We start from the raw sequence: 26,115 nt of genomic DNA, 5'->3' as shown, positions 1-26,115 counted from the left end.
TTCTCCAGGGCACTATTCTATTTCAGACTTCATTACTTCTCTTCTAGGCTTCCTTAACATCTTAAACATAACTGATCTTTTCACATCTAATCTCTTCCTGCTCCAATTATTTCTACAGACACCATAACCAAACTAACCCTCACTGTTCAGGGATTATTAAGTGTCCCAAATTCAGTCACCTTCCTTCTCTGTTTACTTCCTATTCCAAACCTTCACAACCTTCTTCAAGCTCACATACTATTCCTAAAGTCTTTCCTTAACATCACCATACTTCTATCTCATGTAAAAAAACAAAGATTATCAGGCACGTCTCCTGTCTGCAAACTTAATCTGTATCTTCATCCAACTTACATTTCACCTAAAGTAGAAGTATGTCTCTTTCTATCCAAAGCTAAGCCCTCTGAAAATGCTACCAATCTCATACTCTCTAGATCCTTACTTAAGTGTGGCCCACAGAGCAGCAGAAGCATCAGTATCATCTGAAAGACCGTCAGAAATGCTGTTCTGATATAGAATCTGCATTTAACAAGGCCCTCAAAGTTTGGGATGCCCTAGACTGGGCTATTCTACTGAAATTGTCCATTTGCTGTTTTCCTTCAAAGAATAAATAACTCAAGTCTTTAAGGTCTTTAAAAACAGACCAGAAGAAAATTGGTGGCTGCAGTGTGGGAGAGGGACTTAGCATAGGGATCCAGGCCGCTGCTCCTTCAGTTCTCCCTGCAAAGCCACAAACTCCAGTCTCTCTTTAGGTGATTCTAGTCCAGGCTGTCTTCCCCCTGCTGGATCCCAGGTCTTTTTAGGAAAAGGGGTCAAGACGGCATTCAAGTAGGTAGAAGCTGAGTCCACTTGCTTTAGCAACCAACTCAGATTCTCGCCTGATTTCCAAACAAAAAAAACCTGAACAATCAACTTCTGGCCAACAAGGAGGAGTAGGTAGATACACTTTGCTTTCTCACACAACCAACAAAAGGACAACAAATTTAAAAACAAAAAATAACCAGAACTGCCAGATAACTGAATCATATGGAAGTCCAACAACCAAGGAATTAAAGAAGAAAAATTCATCCAGACTGGTAGGAGGAGCAGAGATGGGCAGCTGTGGGAGAGGGGACACATGGCAAGGCTGCAGCCAGACGACCAGGTGAGCAAGGTGGTACCTGGCAGATCAGGAGGTCCCACATTTGCATGTGGATAAACTGGGAGGAACAGCTGGGGAGCGAGACAGACTGCACAATCTAGTGTTCCAGTGCAGGAAAAGAAAGCCTCAAAACCTCAGCAGGTAAAAACCTGTGGGGGTTTCGGCAGCAGTAGAAACTCCTAGCCTCACAGGAGTCCCTTGGAGAGACCCAAAGAGTCCTAGAACGTACACAAACCCACCCACCCAGGAATCGGCACCAGAAGGGTTTGATTTTCTTGTAGGCAGCAGGGGAGTGACTAAAAGCCAGCCAAGAGCTGAGCAAGTGGCACTGTTCCCCTTCGGACCCCTCCTCTACATACAGTGTCATAATGCAGCCACATGGGTGGCCCTGCCTTGGGGAATACCTTAGGCTCTGCACCTCCCAACATAACAGGTACACTGAGACAAAGAAATATGGGCCAAATGAAAGAACAGTTCAAAGCTCCAAAAACAGACCTAAACAATGAACAGATAGCCAGCCTATCAGATGCACGGTTCAAAACACTGGTAATCTGGGTGCTCACTGAATAATTGGTTGAGTATGGTCTCAAATGGAGGAAAAAGTGAAGGCTATTCAGAGTGAAATAAAGAAAAACATAGAGGGAACCACCAGTAAAGGGAAGGAAACCGGGACTCAAATCAACGATTGGGAGCAGAAGGAAGAGATAAACTTTCAACCAGAACAGAATGAAAAAACAAGAATTCAAATAAATGAGGAGGGGCTTTGGAACCTCTGGGACAACTTTAAATGATCCAACATCCGAATCATAGGGGTGCCAGAAGGAGAAAAGAAAGAGCAAGAAATTGAACACTTATTTGAAAAAATAATGAAGGAGAATTTCCCCAATCTGACCAAGGAAATAGACTTCCAGGACATCCAGGAAGCTGAGAGAGTCGCAAAGGAAGAAAGCACATCATAATTAAGTTACCCAAGATTAAAGATAAGGAAAGAATCTTAAAAGCAGCAAGAGAAAAGGAGACAGTTACCTACAAAGGAATTCCCATAAGACTATCAGCTGATTTCTCAAAAGAAACCTTGCAGGCAAGAAGGGGCTGGCAAGAAGCATTCAAAGTCATGAAAGATATGGACCTACATCCAAGACTCCTCTATCCAGCAAAGCTATCATTTAGAATGGAAGGGCGGATAAAGTGCTTCCCAGATAAGGTAAAGTTAAAGGAGTTCATCATCATCAAGCCCTTATTATATGAAATGTTAAAGGGACTTATCCAAGAAAAAGATGATCAAAAACTACAAACCATAAAATGACAACAAAATCAAAACTATCAACAACTGAATCAAAAACAACAACAACAACTAGAACAAGAACAGAATAATAGAAATGGAGATCAGAGGGGAGTGGGAGGGGGAAGAATGGGGGAAAAGGGAAAAAGTACAGGGAATAAGCAGCATAAACAGTGGTACAAAATAGGCAGGAGGAGGTTAATAATAGTATAGGAAATGGATAAGCCAAAGAACTTATATGTATGACCCATGGACAAGAACTAACGGGTTGGGGGGGATGGGGGAGAGGTACCAGGTGGAGGGCAATAAAGGGAAGGAAAAAAATGGGACAACTGTAATAGCATAATCAATAAAATATATATTGAAAAATAAGTATGCTCTCTAAAATACCCCAGAAAAACTCCCCCCAAAACAAACAAACAAGAAACCCTGAGCAATCAATGGCATCTTAGCTAGTACGTTTTGATCCAAGGACTACATAAGATGCTTCACAACAGGAGAACAGCATAGAGGATGTGGCAGGGGTTGTGACTCCCAATTAGCCAGCTGGAGGGTAGAACCCAACAATAAATGAGCCATCAATAATCAAAGCCCAAGTACAAGAGAGCCCACATAAACAGAATAAAGAGCATCCCTAGAACATCCAGATCAGAAGATCAAAGACACTGTACCAATGAATCCCATAGGCCTCTATCGCAGAATGCCAGCCCATGAAGGCAGGCAGAAAAAGCAGAGCAATCGGAGATGCAGAAACAAACAAGAGTCACCTAAAATGGTGAGGTAAAGAAATAACCCCCAATCGATAAGGAGGCATCCCCAGAAAAAGAGTTAATGAAATTGAAACAAGCAATCTATCAGACACAGAATTCAAAATGATGGTTAAAAGGATGCTCAAGGAATGGAGTAAGAACCACAAGGAAGTTTATGAGAGCTACAAGGAACTTAGTGGGAACTATAGCAACATAAAAAAGGACACGGAAACTATGAATAAGAACGAGGAAGAAATGAAGAATACAGTATCTGAAACAAAGAATACAACAGAAGGAATCAAACGCAGGCTAGAATAAGCAGAGGACCAAATCAGTAAGCTGGAAGACAAAGAAAAATATACCCAATCAGAGCAACAAAACCAAAAAAGACTCAAAAAGGAAAAGGATACTTTAAGGAGATTCAGGACAACATGAAACAAAACAACATTTGCATCATAGGAATACTAGAAGGAGAAGAAAAGGAGCAAGCAATGGAAAACCTGTTTGAAAAAATGACAGAAACCCCCCCTACCTTGGTGAGGGAAAAAGTCATCCAAATGCAGGAAGCACAGAGGGTTCCAATCAAGATGAACCCAAAGAGGCCTACTCCAAGACACCTCATAACAAAATGGCAAAATTTAAAGACAATAAAAGAATCCTAAACAGCAAGGAAGAAATAGACAGTAACATACAATGGAGCTCCAATAAATCTAGCAGCTGACTTCTCAACAGAAACACTACAAACCAGAAGGGAGTGGCACAAAATAATCCAAATAATGAAAAGCAGGGATCTACAATCAAGACTACTCTATCCAGCAAGGCTCTCATTTAAAATGGGAGGCGAAATAAAGTGCTTCCCAGACAAAAGAAGGCTAAAAGAATACATTTCCACCAAGCCAGCAATGTAAGAGATGCTAAAGGAACACCTATGAGGAGAGAGATGGTTAGCAATAGGGATGGGGATAAGGATAGGGAAAGGGATAAGATAAAGATAGTAACACAGGTACAGAATAAATGGCAATGAGTAAGTCCCTATCAATAATAACCTTAAATGCAAATAGTTAAATGATCCAATCAAAAGATACAGGGTAGCTTAATAGATAAGAAAATACAACCCTCATATATGCTGTCTACAAGAGACCCACTGCAGGACAAAAGATCTACACAGGCTGAAAATGGAGGGATGGAAATAAATACTCCAAGCAAACAGACATGAAAAAAAAAAGCAGGGGTAGCAATACTTCTATCAGATAAAATAAACTTCAAAACAAAGGCCATAAAAAGAGATAAGAAGGTTTCACTATACAACACTTAAGGGAGCAGTCCATCAAGAGGATATAACCCTTGCAAACATATATGCACCCATCATAGGAGCACCCAAATATATAAGGAAAACCTTGGAGGACTTCGAGAAATATATCGATAGCAACACAGTCATCGTAGGAGATTTCAATTCCCCAGTGTCAAAAATGGATACATCTTCCAAACAAAGAATGAACAAGGATAATGTGGCACTGAATGACACTCTACATCAAATGGATTTAATTGATATGTACAGAATCATTCACCCCAAAGGTGCAAAAATATTTTCTTTTCAAGCACACACAGAACATTTTCAACGATAAACCACATGGTAGGACACAAAACAAGCCCCCCAAATATCTGGAGTATTAAAATTGTATCGAGCATCTTCTCGAATCACAATGGATTGAAAATAGAAACCAACCTTAAGGAAAAAATTCAAAAATATTCAAATACATGAAGACAGTAACATTAAATAACAAATAGGTTAACAATGAGATCAAGAAAGAAATTTAAAAAAAACCTAGAACCAAACGAATAGGTTAACAATGAGATCAAGAAAGAAATAAAAAAAAAAAAAACAACAACAACCCTAGAAACAAATGAAAATGAATGCACAATTACCCAAAACCTTCGGGACACAGCAAAGGCAGTCCTAAGAGGGAAACTCAAAGCAATACAGGCCTATCTAAAGAAGAGAGAAAAATCTCAAATAAACAGCCTAACCCTAAAGTCTATTAAGAACTAAAGGAACAACAAGAAACAAAGCCGAAGGAAGTAAGATTAGAGCAGAATTAAATAACAGAGACTAAAAAAACAACTCAAAGGATCAATAAATCCTGGAGCTAGCTGGTTCTTTGAAAAGATAAATAAAACTGACAAACCTTTAACTCATCAAAACTCATCAAGAAAAAGAGAGATGACCCAAATAAATAAAATCAGAAATGAAAGAGAAGTTACAACTGAAACCACAGAAATACAAAGGATTTTAAGAAATTACTATGAATAACTATACGCCATGAAAATGAACAACCTGGGCAAAACAGACAAATTTCTAGAAACATACAACCTTCCAAAACTGAATCAAGAAGAAGCAGAAAGCCTGAACTGACCAGTAACAACTAGTGAAATTGAAGCAGTAACTTAAAAAGTCAGGGCACACAAAAGCCCTGGACCAGATGGATTCACAGGTGAATTTTACCAAACAATTAAGGAAGAACTAACTCCTATCCTTCTCAAACTACTCCAAAAAATTCAAGAAATGGGAAGACTCCCAAACTCTTTTTACAAGGCCAATATCATCCTAATTCCAAAACTAGGGAAAGACACAACAAAGATAGAAAACTACAGCCAATATCTCTGATGAACATAGGTGCTAAAATTTTTACCTCAACAAAATATAGACAACCTGGAATCAGCAATACATTAAAAGGATTAAAAATAATAATAAATAAATACATAGATACATTAAAAAAAATCATGCACCATGATCAAGTGGGATTCATTCCAGGGATGATACAATATTTCCAAAATCCATAAACATAATACACCACATAAAAAAAAAAGGACAAAAATCACATGATCATATCGAGAGACTGAAAAAGCGTTTGATAAAATCCAGCACCCATTTATCAAGACAAAAAACAGCCAGCAAAGTGGGAATAGAGGTGGCATATCTCAATATAATAAAGGCCATATACAAGAAACCTACAGCCAACATTATATTCAACAGGTAAAAATTAAAAGCTTTCCCCTTAATATCAGGAACAAGACAAGGGTGCTCGCTTTCACCATTCTTATTCAACATAGTACTGGAAGTTCTAGCCACAGCAATCAGACAAGAAAAAGGATTAAAAGGCATCCAAATTGGAAGGAAGTAAAGCTGTCACTGTTCGCAGATGACATGACAGCGTACAAGAAAACCCTATAGTCTCCACCAAAAACTACTCGACCTAGTAAGTGAATTTGGCCAAAGAGCAGGATACAAAGTCAATATTCAGAAATTGATGGCATTTTTGTACACCAACAATGAACTATCAGAAAGAGAAACTAGGAGAAAATCCTATTTACTACAACAAGAAAAATAACATACTTAAGAATAAATTTAACCAAGGAGGTGTAATACCTAAACTCAGAAAACTATAGAACACTAAGGAAAGAAACTGAGGAAGATACAAATGGAAGAATACACCGTGTCCATGAATTGGAAGAATTAACACGATTAAAATGTCCACACTACCCAAAGCAATCTATAGATTCAATGCAATTCCTATTAAAATACAAATGGCGTATTTCACACATCTAGAACAAATACTTCAAAAATCTATACGGAACCAAAAAAGATCCCGAATATCCTCAGCAATCCTGAGAAAGAAGAACAAACTAGGAGGGATCACAACCTGATCTCAAACTATACTACATGGCCACTGTAATAAAAACAGTCTGGTACTGGCATAAGAACAGACACAGATATCAATGGAACAGAATACAGAGCCCAGAAATAAACCCAAGTCTCTACAGTCAATTAATATTTGACAAAGGGAGCATGAGCATACAATAAATGGTGTTGGGAAAACTGGACTGTTACATGCCAAAAAAAAAAAAAGAAAGAAAGAAAAGAAACTAGACTACCAACTTATACCATACACCAGAATAAATTCAAAATGAATAAAAGACTTATTATATACTCATGACACCACAAAAGTCCTACAGAAAACAGGCAGGAAAACTTAAGATATCCCACATACTGGTATTTGTGCTGATATATCTCCTAGGGTAAGACAAATGGGACTACATCAAATTAAAAAGCTTCTGCACAGCCAAAGAAACCATCATCAAAATGAAAAGGGAACTGACTGTATGGGAGAACATATCTGCCAGTGATACAATGGACAAGGGTTTGATGTCCAAAATATATAAAGAACTCATAAGACTCAATATCAGGAAGACAATCAAATTAAAAAATGGGCAAAGGACCTGAACAGACATTTCTCCAAGGAGGACTGGGCCCATAGACATATGGAAAGATGCTTAACATCATTAGCCATCAGAGAGATACAAATTAAAACCACAATGAGATACCACTTCACACTGATTAAAATGGTTATCATAAATAACTCAATGAACAACAAGTACAGGCAAGGTTGTGGAGAAAAGGAAACCCTAGTACACTGTTGGTGGGAAGGCAGACTGCTGCAGCCACTGTGGAAAACAGTATGGAATTTCCTTAGAAAACTAAAGATGGAACTGCCTTTTGACCCAGCAATTTTGCTGCTGGACATATATCCTAACAATCCCAAATCACCAATACAAAAGACCTTAGGAATCTCTATGTTCACAGCAGTGCTATTTACAATAACCAAGTGTTGGAAACAGCCTAAGTGCCCATTTGTAAATGACTGCATAAAAAGCTGTGGTACATTTACACAATGGAATACTATGCAGCAGAAAGAAAAAAGGAACTCCTACCTTTTTCAACAGCGTGGATGGAACTGGAGAGAAAATTTTGCTAAGGTTAGTGAAAAACAAATACCGTATGATCTCATTTTTAAGAGGAATCTAATAAACAAAATAAACTAAAATAAACTAATGAACAAAACAGAACCGCAGACATGAAACATGGAACAACTGACAGTCACTGGAGGGAAGTGGGGAGGGGGATAATGGTGGAAAGATGGGGAAGGGACTAATTAAAGAGCATGTATGAATGACCCATGGACATGGACAACAGTGTGGGAACTGACTGTGGGAGCAGGGTGTGGGATGGGTGGAGGAAGGCAAAGGGGGAAAAATTGGGACAACTGTAATAGATAACAATAAAAAAAAAATCTTAAAAAAAAAAACAACAAAACAGACCAGAAGCAAACAAGCAAATGATGGTAACTCAATACTGTATTTTTACCTCTCCTAATTACAACCAAATTACAGCTCATATCCTCACTGCAATTACTGAGGTAACCAATGACCTATCTACCTTTCCTTTTGTAGAGGCGGAGAAAGGAAGGAAGAAAGAAAAATGTCAATATCTATGATAACAATTGTGACCACACCCTTAAAAACAAATCCTTACCACCTCCACTACTTTTTTCCTGATTATTTTCTTCTATGGCTGTTTCTCATTGCTCTTAAAGGTTCTCTTCTTCACTATAGCTTCTCTCCCACAATTAATTTAACTTATGCTTATGTGTGGCTTAAATTAGTACCTAAACATTGATTACCCCACCAAGTAATCCTTCCACCTCCCAACTATGCTACATGCACCTTCAACACAATACAGTTAAGCTTCCTTGCCAAACCCTCCCCCTTTCTCCTTAAATATACCCTATTCTCAGGCAATGGTGTCCACTGAACTAGAAATCCAGAAGTCATTCTATATTCTACATGGCCCCTTTCCTTCCTTCTTCCATATCCAGTTCATATCTAACTCCTGCCAATTCTACACTTAAGCATCCCTCTAGTTTTCCATGCTCTTTATCCCTATAGTTACTATCTCATATTGGGTGTTACTAGATCTCTCACTTGGCCTAATTGGTATAGAGACCAAATACCACGAAACATCATTTCCAAAATATCCTTTTGCAAGGTTCCCCACCTCTAGTCCCTACCTTTTCCAATTTACTCACCATACTGCCACCTGCATCTTTCAGTTATGCCTCTACCAAATTCTTCACAGCATTTAACTGTATACAAACTTGTCCAGCCATCCCAAAACACATAAAGCGCCCAGCCTAGAATGTTTCTCTCACATTCCTCTCTTCACCTCTTTTATCTGCTAAGCAAAGGAATACTTCATATCAAAGCATCAGGTCTACCACAGCTCTATATAAAGTGTTCCCTTTATTAAGCCAGGCATTAAAAACCCTAGCCATTATTCAAGGCCTAATTCAAGAGTCCTTCCTCGTACAGAAAGCCTTACCACCAACTCCAAGAAAGAAAGCTCTCCTTTGAATCTCATAGTACTAGACTACATCTTCTTTGAGGAGGAAAAACAAGGTCTATTCTTTTTAATCATTCCATATCCATTAGCATAATAGTAGTCTTTTACTAAATAAACAAACATACTAAGCTGAACCTCAGTTTACAAAACACTTTTCTAGACATTTTTCATTTGACTTATTCTTCACAGCAACCAAACTATAAAGACAACACAACGTCTATAGAGAATGCATAAAGTATTTTGGTATCTTAATACATACTGTTCTCTCTTGGGATGCTTAGATCATCATAAGGCTGACTCTTTCTCAGCAGTGAAGTCGCCATTTATCAACTCCACAGTGAGACTTTCCCTCACCAGAAAGATAAATCTATACCCATCTCCTCCCACCTTGTATCACTTTATCCCCAGTGCTTGGAACTGTTTCTGGCATACAGTAAGCAATCAAAAGATTTCTACTGAATTGATGAATAAAAAAGAGCAAATAGGTTATCTGGTATTCTAAATGCCTGCAAATACTAGCAAAATGGTTTGCATAACTGATATCTAACTAGTTAACCAATGGTCATGGGTCCATTGATAAAATGCTACTTAAACTAAAAAGTTAGGAGAAAATTATATTTAGTTAATGAGTATCTTCATATAAACAATGAGATGAATTTGTTATTTATTAATAACCATTTTATGTCCATTATCCAATGGGGATTAAACGAGCAAAACTACTTTTTATAACATCAAACGTTCCTTATTTTTAATAACTGGTGGGTATTCATGATTAGAAATAGAATACAAAGAAGAAATACAAATCACCAGTAAAAAAATTAAAATACTCCCTTCTCTTTGGTAACCATAAATGGCAAATAATAGTTATAAATTTCCACCCATCAAAATGGCAAAAATAGAAATCTTGAAAATACCGACTATTTATGATAATGCAGAGAAATGGTTAAAAATAAATTATCAGAGGGAATATAAAATTGCGAAGGCTCTTTAAAAGGCAATTTGGTAGTATCTATCAAATGCTTTTGATCTGCAGTTTCACTTATAAGAACATCTCTTACGGAAACATTTCCATTTGTGTCAAAAAGTTGTTAGTTTGTAATATAGGAAAAAAATAGCTTACTACCCAATAATTGGTGGTTAAATAAAACTTGATAAATTTCATTATAAAATGTTATGTAGCCTTTTTGCAAAGACTTTCAAATCATACTGCTTTTTAAAAAGCATGTGAATAACAATATTTATGGTACAACATTCCTAATGTTTATATGTACATATGTTTCTGTGTAAGTACATACCCAGAAAAAGGCTGTGCATCGATCTACCGGGTTTGCCAAAAGGTCCATTTAGTTTTTTCCATAAAATAAAAGACACATTTTTCATTTTCACCAATAACTTTATGGATTAGGATATTTTGAGTATATCAACTCTCTCTCACTATTGGCTTCTAGTGTGTAGAGGCCGGTTGCTGCTAAACAGTTGAACTGGCAACCCTTCCATTTGTAGGCCTGCACTCAATCTACTGAGCCACACCAGCCAAGGCCATTTTTACCTTTCTTGAAATAATAAAGCATATTACACCAAAAATGTTGCATATCTTCTTCCATCTCCAATATTTAAATGGTGCACAAAGATCCACTAATTTGGTAAGTTTTTTTTTCATGCACACTGATATGACAGCAGTCATAATACAATTCAACAAAACTGTTTTGAATGAAGTTAAAGATAACTAAGCACTACTAAAGCCATCATATAGAAAAACACTAAAACTTTTTGGCCAACCCAATACTTAAATGATTATGTATTTGGACGGAAATGGGAATGAAAAAGACATAAAGGGTTTCTTTTACATTTTATTCTGTATGATTCTGTACTGCTTTAAAGCATTTTATATGTTTTAAACATATAAAATATTTAAAGGAAGTAAAATTATTATAGGAAACTGAGAAATAACAGAAAGGTTTAAAGATAAACACCACCAGAAATTACTACAAACCAAAATGTACAGTATGAATATAAATGAAAAGGTTGTACAGATTTATTCTTACTCTACTACTCCAACTGCTTAACTCCAAAAGAATTAAATCTAGAAAATCACAAGTGTTTTTAGAACTGATTAAATAAAGAAAATACTACCAATGTTAATGCAAATATTTTTCATAATAAATAGGAGATTTCTTCTTTTTCTAGCCCCTAGAACAGTAATGGATAATTTACACAGGCTCATGTTTAAGGGTGAACCAAAAGACCCAGAATTTTTTTTTTGACACCAAAAATTAAGACTCTGAGGGAAACGATTTTCATCAAAAAAAAAAACTAGACATTTCTAAAAAATTCACAGTTAACACTTTGTGAAGACCGAATACTTTCCCCATATGCTCAGAAACAAGACAAGAAAGTCAAGTCTTGCCACTTCTAATCAACACTGTATTTTCTAGCCATTTCAATTAGGCAAAACAAAAACAAAAGAAATCCAGACTGAGGGGGGAAAAAGGTAAAACTAAATCTTCTTAAACATGACAAAATCTTGTAATATACAAGATCCCAAGGAATCCACTAAAAAACTATTAGAACTAAGAAATGAGTCAGCAAGATGGTAGGAAAAGTGACTGATCAATATAGGAAAATCAATTGTAGTTCTATATACAATTAAAATGAATATCCAAAAACACAACAACCCTATTCACAATAGCCTTAAAAAGAAAGATAAGAATAAATATAACAAAACAAAGTGCAAGGACTGGACCCTGAAAACTTCAAAACCTAAAATATTTGAAAACTTCAAAACCTAAAAATATACCCTGAAAATATTAAGGAAAACCTATTTAAATAGAAAAAAATTTCATGTTCATTTATTAGATGATTTAACATTATTAAAATGGCAATACCCCCAAATTTATCTACAGATTCAATGCAATCCAAGTCCCAGCTACCTTTTTTTGCACAAATTGGCAAGCTGATCCTAAAATTCAAATGGAAATGCAAGCCACGCCCCCAAAACACTAAAGTCAAAGCAATCTAAAAGAACAAAGTTGGAGGTCTCATACTTATTGTTTCAAAAACCACTGCAAAGTTAGAATAATCAAGACTGTGTAGTTAGTACTGGCATAAGGATGGGCATATAAATCAATGTAATAGAACTGAGAATACAGAGATAAACTCTCACATTTATGGTCACAGAATTTTCAAAAGACTGCCAATGAAGAAAGGATTGTCTTTTTTAACAACTGGAATGACTAGATATTCACTTGCAAAAGAATGAAGCTGGACCTCTTTTTCTCACCATACCAAAAAATTAACTCTGAACAGGTCAAAGACCAAAATGTAAAAGCTTAAACTGTAAATCTCTTAAAGAAAATATAAAGATAAACCTTTGTGATCTTCAGTTAAGCAAAGCATTCTCAGATGTGACACCAAAGCACAAGCAAAGAAACACAAAGTGAACTTTAACAAAATTTCAAATTTTTGTGCTTTAATGGATATCAACAAAGGGATACAGCAAGAGAAAGTATTTGTAAATCATGTATGTGTACCATAATTGAACTCCTCCCCTATTCATAGTACTTAGGTGGTTTCAAGCGTTTTTGTTTTTGTTTTTCATTAGGTAGGCATTATTCATTCCATTTTACAAAAAGACCAAGGTCAAAAAGCTTAAGTTAATGGAAGTTCTTCATATTGCTCTGCTACAAAAGCATCTATATCCACATCCTTTTAAACTCCTTGCTTTTTCCTTAATGCTGGATATTTACCCAACTAAATCAAGGCACAAGATCTGCCAAACAGATAGTAGTCTTTTGGTTGCTTTGTTGACCCCTCACTCTAGGAATTCTTTTTCTTCTTTTGAGTCCACAGACAGTCACTCACTAGCTAAGTGACCTGTCCAAAGTTACACTGTTGGAACAGCAGAAATGGTTATGAACAAGTCACTTGGGGAAGACTACACTTCTTTATATTAAATTAGAACTGACTCTTCTGAACACAAGAATTCCCCTCTCTAGGAAGAAGTATGTTGCAAGTCATATTAAGGGACCTGTATCCAAAATATATTAAGAATTTTTAAGATACAAAACTAAGAAGCCAACCCGATTTTAAAATGAGTAAAGGATCTGAATAAACATCTCCCTCCACACCCTTGCCCCCACAAGACACACAAATAGCCAATAAGCACATGAAAAGAGGCTCAGCGTCATTAATCATAATGAGATACCATTTTAAACACCAGGATTATAATAATCAAAAAGACAACTATTGCCAAGGATAAGGAAAAATCAGAACACTCATGTATCGCAGGTCAGAAGAGGAAAATGATGCAGTTAATTTGGAATATAGTCTGGCAGTTCCTTAAAATGTTAAACAGAGAATTACTATATAACCCAGAAATTTCACTCCTAGGTATACATCCAAGAGAAATAAACTGTACACAGATGTCCACAGAAGTATAATTCATAATAGCCAAAATATAGAAACAGCCCATATGTCCATCAACTGACAAGAAAATATTATATCCATACAATGGAATAATATTTGTCATAAAAAGGAATGACATACTGATACATACTACAACATAGAAGAGTCTTAAAAACATGATACTTAAATGAAAAAGACCATGAATTTTATGATTCCATTTATATGAAATATCCAGAATAGGCAAATCCATAGAGACAGAAAGTAGATGCCATAGGCTGGGATCAGTGGGAATGGGGAGTGACTACTAACAGGTAGTTTCTTTTGGGAGTGATCAATGTGTTCTAAAGTTAGTGATGATGGTTGCACCAGTCTGTAAATACAATAAAGACCACTGATTGTACCATTTAAAATTAGAGTAAGTTGTATGGTATATATGAACTGTATCTCAAAAAAAGATGTTATTTTTAAAACTAAAAAAAAAACCAAAACATACCACTGAAATGTTCTTATTTGTTCTAAAAGTGTACTTCCTTTCCTTAATGTTGCTTATGCAACACTAAAAGTTAAAAAAATAAAAGACATATGGTTGACTTTTTGCATACTTGCTCAGGCAAACAAGTTCTAATTCATTGAGCATAAACTCTGTGTTTGTCTTCATGTTTCACTGAAGAAAGAAAAAGATGGTGAGGAGTAGAGGGAGAGCTTAATACTTGATTTACCCAAAGGCACATTCTTTTATTAGTCTAGCCACAGTCATGAATTTCTTCATAGACCAACACTAAACCTTGTTAATATCAACAGGGTTTGTTTTTTTTTAAATCCTGAGGTTCTGGATATTATCTTATCCAAATCACTTTCACATCATTTGCTGGGTACCTATTACCTATCATATGCTGTGGTCAGTGAATAAAAGATACTAAGATTGAAAAAGAACCCCATGGGACTTACAATCCAGTAGCTAAAGCAAAACCAAAATATTATGAAAATTCTTGCTAAACCAGAGGTGGAGTCAGTCAAAGTACTGAGAGGGAAAAAACAGTCCATGTAGAATCCATACCCAGCAAAAATATCTTTTAAAATGGAGGTGTTCAAACAAAAGACCAGGCCTACATTATAAGAAATGTTTAAAGCCATTCCTTTGGTCAGAGGAAAATATTACATTAAAGCTTGGATGTACACAAAAAGGATCAGAAAATGTCTACAAAAGTATATATAAGTGACTTTTCTTTTTTAATTTTTTTAATTGAGTTTAGTGAGAAAGGGAGAGAGAAAGTTCGACTTGTTCCACCCATTCATGCATTCTTTAGTTGATTCTTTTACGTGGCCTGACAGGAGACTGACCCCGCAACCCTGGCATATGGGGATGATGCGCCGACCAACTGAGCAACCTGGCCAGGACACTTTTATCATTTAAAAATTCCATGTCTATATATATCATGCATAAGTCATATATATGTAGAAATAAAACGTGACAAGAATATTATGAAAGAGGAAAAAAAATGAAAGCATACCTTTGTAATGTCCCATTACACATGAAAGGAGACTGTGGTAAGTTGAAATGGTATATTTTAAAACAAGGAGAAAATCTTTGTGACCATGAGTTAGGCCAAGTTTTTTGGGGGGGGTGGGGCACAAAAAGCAAAAATTTTATAAAATAAAAAGATACTAGATTAGATTTCATCAAAATTTAAAACTTTTGCTCTTTGAAATTACTGTTAAGGAAAGGCAAGCCACAGACTGAGAAAAATCATTTGCAAAATATGTATCTGACAAGGAACTTGTATACAGAATATATACAGAATTCTTACAAGTTAGTAAGACAAGCAACCAAATTCATAAAGAATATGGGCAAAACATTTTAAGACAGCTCACAAAAGCCATGAAGAACAAATAGGCACATGGAAAGATGCTCAACATTATTAGTCATCAGGGAATTGCAAATAAAACCACAATGACATGTCACTACTCATCCACTAGAACAGCTAAAAGCAAAGACTGACAAAAGCTGAAGTTCTTTTTATCACGACTGTGGAAGTGGTTACATTCAATTATACAGTTAAAATTGGTGATTATATTGTATTTAAGTTATATCTCAATATAACTGATTTTTTAAATGAATTAATAAAACATGTCCAATATACCTAAAAGGTTGGAGAGCGGGGATGTTGGGGAAAAACTCTAATACAATCTGGATATAGTAAGCACTCATAAAAGTGATCTCAGTGCTAAAGTAATTAAGAGAAATTAGTTCTGGATGATATTAATAAAGACTTCTTTCTTATATAAGATGACACCTGAACTATGGTTGGAAGAATGGGCAATAGGATTGGAGGAAAGAGCATAAACTAAGCTACAGAGGACTTACAATTCTACATTTTTAAAATAGTTAAGGAGTCTAGACCCAAGATATAGGGAACAAACTGATGGTTGCCAAAGGGGAGGGGATTGAGGGAAGACGGGTAAAATTTTTATTAAAAAAGAATCTGATGTGCAATTTATATTATTCATTATTATGCTATTAAATTGCTGTACAGTTGCCATGACAGTTATTACAGTGATCAGTGAGTTAGTCTTTTTGAGCAAAGGTCTCTAGGTGGGTTTCACTATTAAAATTTCTACTTTTTATTATTAAAATAAAACTAAGATAGAGCAACAGGCCTCCACAGGGTAATGATTCTTTAATTAAGAAGGGCTATCAGTCCCATTATCAATGTTTCATTCATGAAAACCAGTAAATGGGAATTTACCAACCAATAAAACCAACCACCATTCTAAGAATGAAGAATAATCTCATTTTAAGTAGCATATGCAGTGCTGTGCAACCCTTTAAAAAGCTGCCTTTGTTTACTGAAGTATTGCTTATATCAGCAAATACTAGAAACAATTCAAGTGTCCATTTGAAAGAGACTGGTTCAATAAATTAGGAGGCAGCTATCCACGCAATGGAATACTATGTGGCTCTGATAAAAGATGAGGAAGCTCTTCCTATACCAACATGGAAAGATCTCAGGACATTCTGTTATGAACAAAAAGTTACAAAACAGATTATATAACATGCTGCCTTTTATATAAAAGAGTAGGAAGGGAAATGAGAACATATATTCATATTCGCTTTTATTTACATAAAGAAACACTAGACAGATGTATGAGACACTGAATGGCATATAATAAGGGGTAGGGGGAAAATTCTATTCACCCACATCGAGTAGGGGAGGGAGGAAGGAAGGAATAAAGAAAGGAATAAGAGAAAGAGAAAAAAAAGGGAAGGGGAGAGAAGAAAACAGTAAGGAATCCAGTTTGTATTATGATCAGCATATTATAATAAAAAGTAAGGATAATCTGGGGTAGTGAATCTTAAAAGCCCAATTCAAGAATTTGATTCTGAAAATATGTTGTATAGAAAAATGACAGAACCAAAGTGATATTTTATGATTAGTCTGAATGCAGAAAACAGGAGGGGCTCAGAGAGTAAAGACCCAAAGTATGCATACCCAACAGTAAGTCTCTACATGAAGACAGGTCAAAATAAGAGTGTAGTAGAGACCACTGCAAAAGGACCAACAGAACAAGCAATTTATTAGAAGTGGGGAGGTAGAAAAGATAAGTATTACTGAAGTTTGGGCACTGGGTATCTGGGAGAAACTACTACCTCTTAAAATGCATGCACATGTGTGCAAATCAAAAACTTCTTAAAACATGAAAAAGGTTAAAAGACAAACTCATGAAAAATACTTGCTTATGACACACCCACACACAGTTAATATCTCTAATACAAAAAGGGCTCTTATAAATTAATAAGAAAACAAAAATTAATCAAGAAATTAGAACATCCAATAAATAGATAAAAATAAATTCAGCCATATAAGATATTAAAGAAATGCAAATGAAAACACTAGTGGATAACTGACAACTTCAACTGATGGTGGGACTGAGGAAATGGGTACTCACACTGCTACAGATACAAAATGATAAAAAGCCTTCTGAAGATGCATTACCAAAACTACAAATGTGCACACCATTTTAGCCCAGTAATTCTACCCCTGGGAAATCCAATCTAGAAGATATGGAACAAATGCACACAAAATTTGCAACAGATACACATACACATAGCAAAATAAAAATAAAATAAAATAAAATAAAACAAAACAAAATAAAATAACAACAACAACAACAGCAAAATAGACTTGGCCCAACAAGGTATGGTATGCTCATACAATGGAATACTAGGAGCCAATAAAAAGACTATATACTATGAAGTACAGGGTACAAAACAACATTGTAATATGTTCCTATTTATGTAAAATTGTATGTCTTTATGCATATATACACAGAAAAATGTAGAAGACTGATCAGCAAAATGTCACGAGTGATCATCTCAAAAGGTTAGACTCAGGGGAGACATTAATCTCTTACAGTTTTCTATACTAACTGAAAATTTCTACCAAGAGTCTCTATTATCTTTGCAAACAAGTGAAAAATGACAAGGAATATGACAATAACCTCAATCACACTAAAAAAAAAAAAGGATTCCAAGAAAAGTAATTAATTTAATGTTAGATAAATTAAGTTTGGAGTGTTAATAAAGTATCTCAGTGAAAGTGCCCATATGCAACTGGAAATGAAGAAACAGAAAAGTGGAGAGGCATGTAGCCCATTAACTATTTTCAGTTCATGTCACTACCTCTTTCTTTTTCATTTTCTAAAAATTCCAATTTTTAACCTAAAATTTACCCTCTAATCAACATTTTACTTTCCAAATATATTTAAGAATACCAGGTTATCTCACAATTTAGATGTGCACAAAAATCACAGCAAACAAGAATACTTCTACTTCTAGCTTGTTATTTTTGCTTCCAACATCTATTTTAAAGCTTACAAATATCTACATATGAAACAAAGCCAATCAAAATGAAAATAACAACAAAAACTTAAGTGATATTTATAGAAAAAGTATACAATATGAGAAAATATTAAAATGGTCTTAAATAGTGAATGTTGAGCAACATTTAAACTACTTTTTGAGAAACAGCTACAATTTTTCAGAGTTAAGAAATAAAAGCTTGACACACAGTCTGCTCAGAAAATTATCATTAAAAGAACCAGATAATCCATCATAATCAGTACACAAAAGAGTACAAATATAAACACCAGGTCTGAATTTATTCTATTCACACTGAAAGTGATTCCCAGCATCCTTCACTCATTCCAGTAAAGAAAAAGCTAGAAGGTTCTTAAATTCTCTCCTTATAAATCAATTATTTTCCCCATCCTAAAGCGTATATGAACTAAAATAGCAAGTCTAGAAACACAACTGGTATCTGTGCAAAGGTTGATTTGGACTAATCTGTGAACAAAAATGCTATCAATGTTTCAATTAATTCAAGCACTAATACACTCTGCAATTTGTCCTCTAGGAGTTTACAATCTCATCTAGCAAGGAAAACACAAATGTAGCCAGCCAAATAATTAGAATATGAAATAGAATTTCTTAAAGCTCCATAACAATGATAAAGCAAAGTACTGTAGGGATGTAAGAAAAGGATGAACTTTTTCTAGATAAATGAAGAAAGGTCACAAGATGGTGAAATTTGAGTTGGGTTCTGAATGCAAAGCTGGAGGCAGAGAAGAGAAAAAAGGGTACTTCAAACTAAAATAACAGCAAAAGTAAAAATTTAGAGAAATAAAAGTGCCTCTAAAAGTAGAATCTGATAGAAGGGGATCAGATCATAAAAGGCATTACCTGATGATGCATTAAAAAGCTTGGACTTAATTCTACATAATCAAAGAAACAATCTAACCAAGGTTTTAGGAATAGTCTACTAATGAGGAATGAATTAGGAAGAAAAGAATAGATGAGTAGGGAAGAAAAGAATAACAACAGAAAGTGCAATAAAAAATTAGGGCCTGAACTAAGGTGCTAGGAATGAATAAATATTAGTGTTAGAACAAATATGTAGTAAGGACTGAATAGATATAAATGTCCGGTAAGGTTTGGTCAGAGGAGAAAAACACAAGGTCATCTTGAGACTGAAGAGTAACTAAAGATTTGGAGACTTAAGAGAGTACATCTCAATTTTCCTCCCTTCTAATTGTTTCTGCATTTATTCTAGTATCCTGTATTTTTGACACTTTTTAAAAGCATTTCATTCATCTAAGGATACTTATGACATTTCTATTAAGTACATATTAAATCAGCAGCATTTTATGAATGCTAGGAGCTTCTTTTTTAAAATTCTGGAGTGTCTTCATTTTACATATTTTAGAACACTAGTTTTTAGGACAAAACACTAAATAATCCATGATAGAGGTACCCCATATCATATGCAAGTGAATACTAATAGATTCATTTATTTACATCTAGGGTCCACCCATCTTTAGATTTTCAGGATCTAGAAATTATTCTATAATTGAAGCTCTGCTACTTCTTGGTGGGATAGAACTTCCAAGGGTTCAGAGAGAGAACCAATTATGTATAACAATTTATTGTACTGATTGTGCCTGATCTGACTCGAGTGACTTCAGATCAAGAAATCCCATTAGGAAACAACCATCAATAACTAAGTGTAATTAATGTCTTTAAGAAATGTTTTAGCCTCATACTCATAAAAGCTACGAATTAATAAAGACAAAAGTGGAAAGAATTTTAGAAGAATTTTTTAAAAATCTTCCAAATGCTGCACCGACATCAGGGAAAAGAGAAAGCAACACATAAATATCGAAATAGCGGCTGAATTTTAGCAAAACAAATCATTATATGAGGTACTCAGCTCCTCAAATGCCATTTGAGGTTCTACACAGCATTTCAAGACCATGTACTTTAGAATCAGACCAATCCAAACTGACCTTGGAACAAATCACTAACTTTTTAGAGTTTCCATTTCCCAAGCTATCAATAGAAACGTTTCCAACTACCATATAGGTTTTGGGGATGAATGTATGTTAAGTACTTATTAATGCCTGGCACATAGTAAAACACAAGTGTTTAGTACTACTCCCTCCCTAAACATTCCCCTCTCTTCATACAACCTTGCATTTATTATAGGGCCAATGAGCAGAATTATGTGACTTCCTAAACCCCAAGAGCCAAGTAGTAAAAAAAGTATGGTAAATTGGTTATATAAGAGAAAAAGTAAAGCTAAGGGACTGACTGAAAGAAAAGCACGAGCTGTGTGAAGGACTGTGTGAAGCATGAGCAGCGGTATGAAGATTCAGGTAAAGGCAGAGGATTTATTCAAGAAACTAACACCAAGAAAAATATCAGTATCATGGTTTCAATACTAGTATTTTGAATGTGTATGCATTTCCTTAAAAATATCTCCACTGGCTATTAATATGTAAGCTCCATGTGAGCTGGAAAAAGGCCCAATTCTATTTCCTGTAGTATAGCACGCAGCCCACAATATTTCATATGCTCAGTAAAGCCCATCATCCCTTCATTAATCCATTCAGCAAGTATTAAGAGTCTACTTGTGCCAGACACTATGCTGAGCACTAGGATTTCAATGGTGGGCAAGACCATTTGCCTTCATGGAGCTCCCAATCCAATAGTCTATTCATTAAACAACATGGGCCACCTACCACATTTACTAAATTCTACAAGTGAATAAAACTTTCTGTATTAAATTGGACATGTGACTTCAAGTAATTATTCCTAAACAGTAATACATTTGCTATATTTTAAAATCTTAAGTTTTTCAATCAACTATTTTAGCTGTAAATTCTGGGCCCCACATTTTAAGCATATAATGTAGAAAACCTAAAAACTGTACTTTATGAAAAATTAGCTTTCTGACCAAGAAAAGACTCAGAAGACATGGAAACTGTCTTTACATTTTAAAGAGGCAGCATACAGATTTGCTCCCTATCATTCCAAAGTGTTAAACTTGAAGCAATGGGTATAAGTGAGACAGAGGTGTATTTCTGTTTCAATATGAAGAATTCTAATAATTCAAGCTATTCAGTAACCTCAATCACATCAGACTTCTGTAATAGTCTACACTATTTCTATACTTTATAAAATGCAAATTTTCACTTTATTCTTGAAACTTTAAAAACAAAAACAAAAAACCCCAAGATATTTCCCTGCTATGGTTTAGGAAACTGAGTCTTCAGGGTCTTGCTAAGACCCTAGGCAAACCAAGACTAGAACTTGAGTCCCAAATCTAATGAAACATCTTCCCACCTCTAGTTGTATTCAGGCACACACCAAGTGGCCAGCTGTCAAAAATGCTGGCTAACATATTCTAAAGCTTATTCCAAATCCAATTCTTTAGAAACACTAGTGGTCTATCAATATAAACATCATGAAAAGATTTCAGTAATGAATGGTCCTCTGGAATGCAAGCTTCATGAGGGCAAGAACCTTGTTTTTCTTCACTGCCATATCCCAGTCCCTAAACAGTATCTGGCATATAATATATGCTCAATAAATATTTGCTAAATATAAATAATCCTAATCACACATAATATAAACAAAATACATAGCACTATTAGATAATAAAGGAACTGGCTAAAGTATCCAGCAACTAAAAAGCTTAATAAACACAAAATCAAATCTTAAAATTGCATCATACACATAAAAATGCTATCTAACGTCCTGAAACTTAACCTAATCAGTTTTCAAAAACAAATTCAATTTAAAAAAACAGCAAACCTTTTGGCAAACCTAAAATATCTTAATTAAGAGTAAAATATAAGGGCTTACAAAAAGTTAAGGATAAATTTCATGGAACGACTTTTTGGTGTTGATAGTCTGCTTAAAGCATTAATCAACCAGCATTTTAAGTGTGCTTGAACATTCTAAGAATGAAGAGATTTATACAGCTGTTTTGGTTTAAAGGCAAACTCACACTTTTATCTCTACTCACATCACATCTTTACAAAGATTTACTAGGTTGAAACATTTGCTAATCAGATACATATACTGTACTGAGAGGCAACATAACACATATATAGAGGTACTCAACATCCATTTGGCATTACTGAAAACTAAGACCAACAGGAAAACAACAATCAATGCAAATGTCATTTTGCAAAATTCTAACTATAAGGCCTAGAATTTCCAGGGACCTTAAGGAATGTGAGAACATGCAATATACTCCAAAGTTATTTTTAATTTACTTTTTTTAACAGATATATATCAATGCCCATACTTTTTCTGGAGAACAGTATATATCAAGCAAGGTCTAATAACTATACGAAAGATGTACTCCAACTTCACTAGGTTAAGTTATACCTTTTAAAGATTTCTGAACAAAGATCCTTACATTTAAAGGATCTTATATTTAAACTTTCAAGTAAGTGTAAAGAGTAACAAAATAAGTTTAAAATATACTAAACCATTCACTTAGTTACACTGGACTACATCAACTAGATTACATTTCTTATTAGCAACTGGGTGTCATCAGAAATCAACACAGAAACAATATTGTCATTTTTCTTTCTGAAATTCTGACCTTGAAAGACTGCATAAAATACTATTCCACACAAGAATATGGCAAAATGGATTATCTTCCTTATCCTCAGAATTTAGAACTACACGTTTTCATATATTAAAATAAACTTCACAGAAAAGCTTTCCCACCGTTGACACACAATATCTAATTTTGACATCAGCACGTGATTCAAATTACTCTTTATAATGTTTAATCTCTAAACTCTCGGCCATTCCTAAATCTCCAACAATCAAACCTCTTAAGAGTCTTCAAAATGATGACAAATTAATTGTGCTGGAAAAACAAAGAACAGTTGAGAGAAACCTGTCTGTATATTAAAGCAACAAGTTAATAATTTCGAACTCTTCCTTACATATTTTCCTTACCAGCGAGGAAAAAAAAAGCTCTGTTGGATCTTTTGCTCAGTCCCACCAACCCCCTAAAAGGTGTCATGGGCGCCAAAACGCCTCTTGATACTTGAAGCGTGTCCGAAGTTAGGTTTTCTAATCTCGTGCTGTTTTAAACAGCCTGATTACCACTTTCCCTGCCTCCCGGGACCTGGCCAGCCCAGCCAAAGACAAACGCCAGAGACAGCCGACTCACCTGATCACAGGGCTGTAAGGGCTCCGGGAGCGACGCCAGCTGCTGCTGCTGTAGGGGCTGGGAGACACGTCACCGCCCCGCTCGTACGAGCTGTGGCGGCTGTAGCTGGGGGAGCGGCGGCGGCTGTAGGGGCTCGGAGAGCGCGGCAACCGCCGCGAATAGGGGCTGCTGCCACCTCCTGCCGGGCTGGGAGACTTGCGGCTCCTCAGGCTCTGCGAGGCCCTGTGGGACACCGGGCTGTCGTCCCGGCCTCCCAGGGGACTCAGGGACCGCTGCCGCCGCCTGTAGGCCTTGGGCTCGGTCTTGTCCTCCCGGTAGGCCTTGGGCGGCTCCTTGTAGGCCGAAGGCGGCTCCTTGGACGACTTAGTCCGGCTCCGGTGAGCCTTCAAGTCCCGGTCTTTGCGACTGCTACTACTGCTAGACGTGGCCGAGGCGCTTTTCCGGCGGCCGCCGCTGCTGCTGCTACTACCACCACTCTTGGTTGCCTCGGCCCGCTCCTCACCGCTGTGGCTGTGGCGGCTGCGGGACTTAGAGGCCTCACTACTGCCGCGCTGCCCGTCCCGCCGCCGGTGTTCGCGGTGGCGCTCCTTGCTGCGGCCACTGCTGCGGCGGCGGTCCCTGCGGGGCCTGCGCCCCGACCCCTCCCCGCGCCTCTGGGTGCCGGAGGAGGAGGCCGGACTCCCGCCGCTGCCCCCCGTTCCCCCGGCAGCCGTCGCCGCCGTTGCCGCGCTGGCCCCCCCCAGCAGCAGCCCCTGCTCGGACTGGGAGCTCACATCCTCGTATTCCACCAGCGGGGTCACACCCCCGCCGCTACTAGCACCGCCACCGCCGTCCTGCTGCGGCTGGGGCAGCGAGAAGACCCGACGCTTCTCCGCCTCCTGCCCGGCGCGGGGCCCGCGGCGCCGCTTCTGCCGCCCTCCTGGGCGCCTCTTGCCTCTCGCCAGCCGCTTGACCTCCAGAGGGGGGCCCGGGCTGAAGCAAGAGGAGGAGGCCGCGGCGGCGGCGGCTGCGGCGGCGGCGGCCGTGCCGGGAGCAGCCAGGAAGAGCAGAGGCGGCGGGGGCGGCGGCGGTTGCAGGAGCTGCGGCTGCAGGAGCGGCAACAGCAGCGGCGGCTGCTGAGGGGACAGGAATCGCCTCCGCTTGCGGCGTTCCTCCAACTTCTTCTCCGCCCAGCTCAGGCCCCCGCCTCCCCCCAGCGCCGTGTCCGAGCTGCTCGGCATTGCCTAGAGCTCGCCGCAGAGCGCGGCGCGGGCGCGGCCTCCTCCCGGGTCAGATCCTGGCCATCGCTCCCGCCGGAAACGACAACAGAGGAGACGGCGGAGGGACACTGAGCACCAGGGAGGCCCGTGAGACACGCCACGATAATCCGGGTCAGGACTCGGGTCCCTGGGTTCCAGGTCACAGTGAGGTACGCAGCGGCCTCCAGGCCTGAAGGCAGCAGGAAATCCGGGCGGCAGATGTCCTGATCGGGCTGTTCGCCCTATCCTCAGCAGCAAAAACACCAGATGCACAAGGCGCCGACCTGCGGGGGATTCCGGAGTCCTCCAAGTGCCCCCGTGGGTTGGGGAGCGGCCTTGGCCGCGCTAAGCTCTAGCAGCGCAACGCGGAAGTACCACCTTCGCCTTCGCTTCACTCCATCGCGCCCTGACGTTGGGTGCGAGTTCAGGGGAGGGGAGTGGGCGAGACAACAACACGCCTCCGCCACCGCCTCCTCCGCGTCGACGTCGTCCTCCGGGGTGGCGGCGACACACGGCAGGCGCCTCAGCAGTAGCTTGGTCCTGACAACTCCCGGCCTAAGGCCTCGCGCACTCTGAGGCCCACAGGGACGGCGGTGGGGCGAGGTGGAGGCGACCGGGCTGCGACTCTCGGTTGGGACTGCGAGTGTGCGGGGCTGAGCGGGGTGTTGTTTCCGGGGAGATGGGGGCGGGGAGGGCGTTTCTGAGTCTGTGGCGGTGAATATGAGCCCTGACTTTCTTCTTCCTCCGCCGGAGCAAGCAGAGGTGGCGGAGCTGCCCCGCTCCTCCGCTCCCTCCCCCTCCCACGAGGAGGCTTCTGGTGTGCGCAGCCGGCCCCAGCTCGCTCCTCCTCTTCCCTCTCCGCTCCTCGTCAGCGGGAGCGAGGGCCAACGGGACTTGCTGGTTGGCCCCAACCTTCACAACCCCTCCTTCTCTCCTCGTTCTTACGGCCTTTCCTCTGGTCCTAACGCAAGGCCGGGAGCGCGCGCGCACGTCACGCTCCGAGAAAACCGAAGGTGAGTGGTGTTGGGG

General features: G+C 38.2%; 1 protein-coding gene across 2 annotated transcripts in view; it reads right to left on the bottom strand.

Moving 5' to 3' along the window:
* CDK13 (cyclin dependent kinase 13) overlaps positions 1 to 25,906 on the bottom strand; it is a 119,004-nt gene extending 93,098 nt beyond the window's left edge. For both annotated transcript variants that reach the window (XM_054564113.1, XM_054564114.1), the window contains exon 1: positions 23,849 to 25,906. In XM_054564113.1, the coding sequence (XP_054420088.1) occupies positions 23,849 to 25,068 (1,220 nt within the window). In that variant the 5' untranslated portion in view covers positions 25,069 to 25,906. The remainder of the gene's footprint in view (positions 1 to 23,848) is intronic.
* Positions 25,907 to 26,115: the final 209 nt, after the last annotated feature.

Source organism: Pteronotus mesoamericanus, unplaced genomic scaffold (genome assembly GCF_021234165.1).
Source record: "Pteronotus mesoamericanus isolate MK-2021 breed Mesoamerican mustached bat unplaced genomic scaffold, CSHL_Meso_final scaffold_85, whole genome shotgun sequence".
NCBI lineage: Eukaryota > Metazoa > Chordata > Mammalia > Chiroptera > Mormoopidae > Pteronotus > Pteronotus mesoamericanus.
The sequence above is the reverse complement of the archived record's forward strand: the minus strand, read 5'-3'. Positions and strand labels throughout refer to the sequence as shown.